Source organism: Arvicola amphibius, chromosome 10, assembly GCF_903992535.2.
Source record: "Arvicola amphibius chromosome 10, mArvAmp1.2, whole genome shotgun sequence".
NCBI lineage: Eukaryota > Metazoa > Chordata > Mammalia > Rodentia > Cricetidae > Arvicola > Arvicola amphibius.
In genome coordinates this window covers 74,362,791-74,368,790 of record NC_052056.1, presented here as the reverse complement: position 1 = coordinate 74,368,790, position 6,000 = coordinate 74,362,791, and the positions used below count along the sequence as shown (strand labels likewise).

General features: G+C 33.7%; 1 protein-coding gene across 1 annotated transcript; it reads right to left on the bottom strand.

The window, feature by feature from the left end:
• Positions 1–1,376: 1,376 nt before the first annotated feature.
• On the bottom strand, positions 1,377–2,317 carry LOC119824300 (olfactory receptor 2M3-like). The gene is given in 2 exon segments (XM_038344435.1): positions 1,377–2,134; positions 2,137–2,317. Coding segments are annotated over 2 exon segments (936 nt in total). The 5' UTR covers positions 2,315–2,317.
• Between the last annotated feature and the right edge of the window lie 3,683 nt (positions 2,318–6,000).

The window sequence follows — 6,000 nt, the reverse complement described above, 5'->3', positions numbered from 1 at the left end:
AACATCAGTGAATCCCATGATATACACTTGCTAGTATTGCTTACATAATTCAACATCACACAAAACAGAACAAAATGAGCTTTGGAAGGAAATGCAGATAAAAATTTGATTGACCTCAACTGATCCAAATATAGATGCCATCTCATCCAGAATTGATCTAGCTAATTGTCAGGATTTACATGAAGACCAAAACATTACCTGAGGGCAAGTTCACATACCATGTTCAAGAAACATAATCCCGAGAGTCATTTAGATGCAAAGAAATTTAGTTATTTCAAGAATCATGTGTGTATAAACAACTTTGAGCTTTGCATAAGACTTCACCCTTAGCAAATGTCTACATTTCATCCTCCTCAGACTACAATGGATATCATCAAACACTGTCACACAATTTTTGATAAAATATAAGTTAATTATATTCATGTTAATTTCTGACAGGTTTTTTTCTAATAGAAACATAAGAATAACTTTAATTACATTTACTTTGATAAAATACTACTATCACAGTGTGCCATGGCACTTAAGAAATATTCAGACTTTAGAAAACATAGACTTCTCTATTAAAATTCACTCTTAGCCGGGCGGTGGTGGCGCACGCCTTTAATCCCAGCACTAGGGAGGCAGAGACAGGCGGATCTCTGTGAGTTCGAGACCAGCCTGGTCTACAAGAGCTAGTTCCAGGACAGGCTCCAAAGCCGCAGAGAAACCCTGTCTCGAAAAACAAAACAAAAAAAATTCACTCTTCTATGTATAATATTAATGCCTGCTCCTCATTCTCCAATACTTTAGAGAAATATTTTATTACAAATATACATGGTGTGCTTTAGACTTAATATGTTGTGTCCCTGTTGTGTGTTGATTGTTGCTTGCATTTATCTTCAGTATTAGACCTGAATACACATATAAGAATTAGTAGAACATTAGTACCTTCCTTTTAGGAATATTGTAAGTTCAAAGTAGGCTGAAATCAATAGAAGAAACTGTCAAGGCTTTTTGTATGAGCAAGGACTGTGAGGGAAAAATATTTATTGTATGTTAGATGTTATTACTGACGAAAACATATGGCCTGGCTACAAAAATAACTGACATATTTAAAAAATAAAAAAGTCAACTTATTTCATGAATTTAACTGTAGGTGGTTACCATAAATCTACAATGATGAAAAATATAAGCTGTTGTAATGTATTACTTTATCACACCAATTTACACATAAAAATGCTTTTGTAGATATGACATTGCTGTCTTACCTAGGTAAGTCTTGAACTCAATATGTTCATCATGCTGGACTTGAACTCATAGTATTCCTTTTTTTTTTTAATTTTTTAAGCCCAACTTCCTAAAATACAGCTAAAATTAGAGCATAATAATCAACTAACTCACACTGCAACCTTGTTCATCTGTAACACTTTTAAGAATGCTCTGGCTACTTCTCTGTTGCGGAGACAATAAATGAGGGGATTCAACATAGGAGTAAGGATGGTATAGAAAGCTGACACCATTTTGTCCTGATTAGGAGAACGACCAGAAGAGGGTCTCATGTAAATGAACATGGCTGCCCCATAGTACATTCCCACCACCACAAGGTGAGAGGAACAGGTTGCAAAAGCCTTGTGGCGACTCTCAGCAGAGGACATTCGAATGACAGCCAGAATCACACGAGTGTAGGAAGTAATAATGATTGTTACAGGGAAGATAAGCATAATTACACAGCAGAAAAATATCATCATTTCATATATTGAGGTATCACTGCATGAAAGAGTGAGCAGGGCTGGAACCTCACAGAAAAAGTGAGGTATTTCTCTGGCACCACAATACGAAAAGGACAATGCTGCTGCAACTTCTATTATGCCATCAAGGGAATCAAGAATCCATGAGGAGGCAGCCATGAGACTACAGATTTTATGACTCATGAGAATAGGATACCTTAATGGATGGCAAATAGCCGCATAACGGTCATAGGCCATTAATGCCAACAGAAAACATTCGGCTCCAAGTAGAGATACATAGAAGAATATCTGGCATCCGCAGCTAGCAGTGGAGATGGACTTGTTCCCAGAGAGGAAGTTGAAGGCCATCTGGGGCACTGTAGTACATATGAGCATGAGATCCATGAGGGAAAGTTGGCTAAGAAGATGTACATCGGGGTGTGAAGTTGAACATCCAAGTAGATGAGAAGTACCATGATAGAATTACCCAAGATGGCCATGAAGAAGATGCCCAGTGTAAGTGAAAAGAAAAAAGTATGCAGAGGGCTATGATCAAAAATTCCCAGCAGGATGAAGTCATAGCTGAAGGTCCAATTGTTCCATTGCATTATGAGTATGTTCACTGTGGAGACAGAATAAACAATAAAGTTCACAATGTGTCATTGAAAGGTTCCATTATTTCCATCAAAGATTATATATATATATATATGTATGGAATATATATAAAATCTTTGATGGAAATAATGGAAATCCTTTCCTATGCACTTTGAGTTTTCTTTTCTTTTTCATGAACTGAGTCCAGTTTGTTTTGCCCAAATAATCTTAGGAATGAGGCTTGCTTTGGCATGTAGTAGACATATCATATGTCACATTATTGAACAAAACTGATTGTTCAGGTATTGGTGAGATTTCCCACATACATTCTTATCCTGTACTGAAGATTTTGTATGTTTTAACTTTCTACAAGTCTTGTGTAAACAGTTATATCTACTGTGAGTTTATATTGCATCTACTGTGTTATTTCTAAAAATGCCATTTCCTAGATATTATATACTGACTTCTATTCTTGAAATCTTTCTACCTTCTGTTCCATGAATCTCGGGGACACAGATGCTATATGTACATTCCATTTTTGGTTAAACTATTAACTATCTCTTATTCTGTGTATTTGTTCAGTTGAAGTCTCTATGTTAATTGCAATTAACTGGAAGAAGATGCATCTCTGATGAGGTTTGCGATATGGCCCAGTACATGAATACTGCAAGAAGTCATGAGGAGTCATTTTAATAGTGTGTTCATTTAGGGCAAAGGTACTATTGAAATCTCTCATGGAGCCTATAACCTACCTGGCAAGTTTAAAATAAATTCCTAAAATTGAATAAAAATGAAAATACATCATAGTAAATATATGGAATATAATAATACATTATAAGTAAAAAAAAGTTTAAAGGACTAAGTGACTACATTAAAAAAGTTTGGAGATATTTTATAGTAATAATGTAGTACCTTAAGGTCTTGCTAAAACAATAATAGATGACATCCAAAAAGAATAGATGGGAATTGACCATTAAGTCCAAAAAATTAATGAAATAATATATAGAAAATAATAAAAAGAACCACTCAATCAAAATATTGATGCTTTAAAAATATTAACAAGATTAACAAAACCCTAGGCAAGTTAATTAAAAGAAATAGAAAACTCAATAAAATCAGAAAATGAAATGGAGACATTATAACACACATTGAATAAATTCAGAGTATCATAAATATATAACATAAAAATCTATATACAGTGCAGTTATGAAACAGAGCCCATAAATCCCTGATACAGGAATGACCTGAATTGTCTCTCCCTGCAGACTAGCTTTATGGTAGCAGAAGGGAATATGCCAGCTTCCAATGGAGGGCAGCAATCAACAGTCAAACCCAAATATTAGGCCTATGAAACACTTCAATGACTAGCATGGACATTAATAATACTGGTCTTATACTGGCACAAATATCTTGCCAATAACCAACAGCTCTCAAATTGGATTTAAGACCTGTTCCATAATGGAACAATGTCTAGTACTTGAAACTTATCTAACAATTCAGTCCTAGGGAAGTCATGATTATTGAAGGAGAATCTATAACCACTAATTTACTTAACCAGTATAATTTCAAACAAAATTCTATAAACATTTGTTCTTATATCCCCAAAGAATTATACTGTTCACTCCCCATTAAGAAAATTACATTTTGCAACAGATAGGGTCACTACTGAAAACCACACTCAATCAAAATGGGTAGGTTTAGAGCCAAGTTCCAAGGAATATAGCTATAAAACTCTCCTGAACCAAAGGCTTAGGAAACATTATAAAAGAGCATGAAGAAAGATAGTAAGAGCCAGAGAATTATGGAGTTTCCTATGAGACTGTGTCTCCCACAAATATTTGAAGCTATACACACGAACTATCATCAGCATGATGCCAAATGTCATCTGAAGAAGGGCAACCCCAATGGACATGCCAAATTTGGCAGGATAAGCCCACAGAGCCTCATCCTACACAATACTCTATAGGAAACCAGAAAAAACTGGAAGGGTAAGTAAGTGGTCTTTCCCAGAGAAGAGCACACCAATTTGTCCAGTGACAACCAGCCAAGCCTGACAACATACATACAAATAATATTATACAGACAAAACAGCTTATCATTAGACTTATATATTGTAAATATGTGTGTAGTACCATGCAATTATAATTAGCAGAAAAAGCATGAATTTAAAGGAGAGTGAAAATGGGTATATGGAAACATTTGGAAGGAGAAAGGGAAGAGAGAAATGTAATTCTATTATAATCTCAAAAATAAAAATATCTATACAATGCTACGCTGACAAATTTAAAATAAATTAATTTCTAGCTAGATATGAATTGCCAAAATCAAGTCAACGTGATGCATGTTATTTAAATAGATCTCTAACAAAACAAAGAAAAAGAAATAACTAAATGAAAATAAGCTTGATGTCAATTGATTATATTGCAGATTTCTACCATACCAGCAATGAAAGACAAAGAACCAGTCTTCTCTAATTATTACATAAAACAAACAAAGAAGGAACATTTTCATATGTGTTTTATGAAGTCTGCATTATCCCAATACAAAACCAGAGAAAGATTCAACAAAAAGTATTTATCTATCAGATGATCTCTGTAATAAACACAGACACAAAAATATTTTTCAGAAAAATAATTATAAACTAAAATCATGAATACACCCAAAAGACTACCCATTGTAATTAATTTGGCTCTGTCCCACAGATGCAGAGTTTATTCATCATATGAAAACCAACGACTATAATCACCATAAAAATAGACTGAGGAAAAGAAACCACAAGATCATTTCATTAGCTACAGAAAGAGGCTTTGACAAAACCCAACATTCCTTCATGATAAAACTCTAGAGAACCTAAGAAGACAGAGGCATATATCCACATATTAAACAAAGCCTCAACACTTTCCCTAACTCTCTTGAATGGCACCTTGATAATTTTGAGTTAAAAATTGTTTTACAATTACAGAACTTAATTTTTATATATCAGAACAAATATACAAACTTTATAGTGTTCTGAGTAAAAAAGTTCAACCTATATATTTCTGTGTCCCATTTTCTTCAAAGGGGGCAAGTATAACATAATACTTTTGTTACACAATTTCACTCACCACTTACTCCTAAACTGCTCCACCAATGTCTCATTTGTTTTTATTATTCCATCACGGAAAGTTAAAGCCAACAACACTTTGTTGTAATTAAAGAAAATACCACTGAACTCTATCTGGGCTACCCAGACCAAATCCATGGAAGTAGTGTATTAGTAAAAACCAGTTATGTAATATTGTGAAAAATGAATTTAGATCTAGAGAGTAGTGTTAATGATGGTGCATTTCCTCTAACATGTATAAGAACATAAATTAGATTGTCAATACAGAAGGTTAGGATAAAGCTCAAGAGTAAAATTGGAAGAGAAGATGTAAGAAAAGGACAAGGAACAGTGTTTAGTTAAAAAAGAATAGAATATTGGTACAGATGTTAGAGATATCCATTTAAATACAACATATTATTGCATTATACATTTTATGATAGTTTAATCAATAGTATCATAAAATCTTATAATAATCCTCCATTTTTTAAATCTGATTTTTATTTTTGATTATGTAAATGTGTAAGTGGGTATATGTCATATATGAGGAAGTATTTTAGGAATCCAGAAGATGATGGTAGGTGCACTGGAGATGGAGTTAGAGGCAGTTGTAAGCTG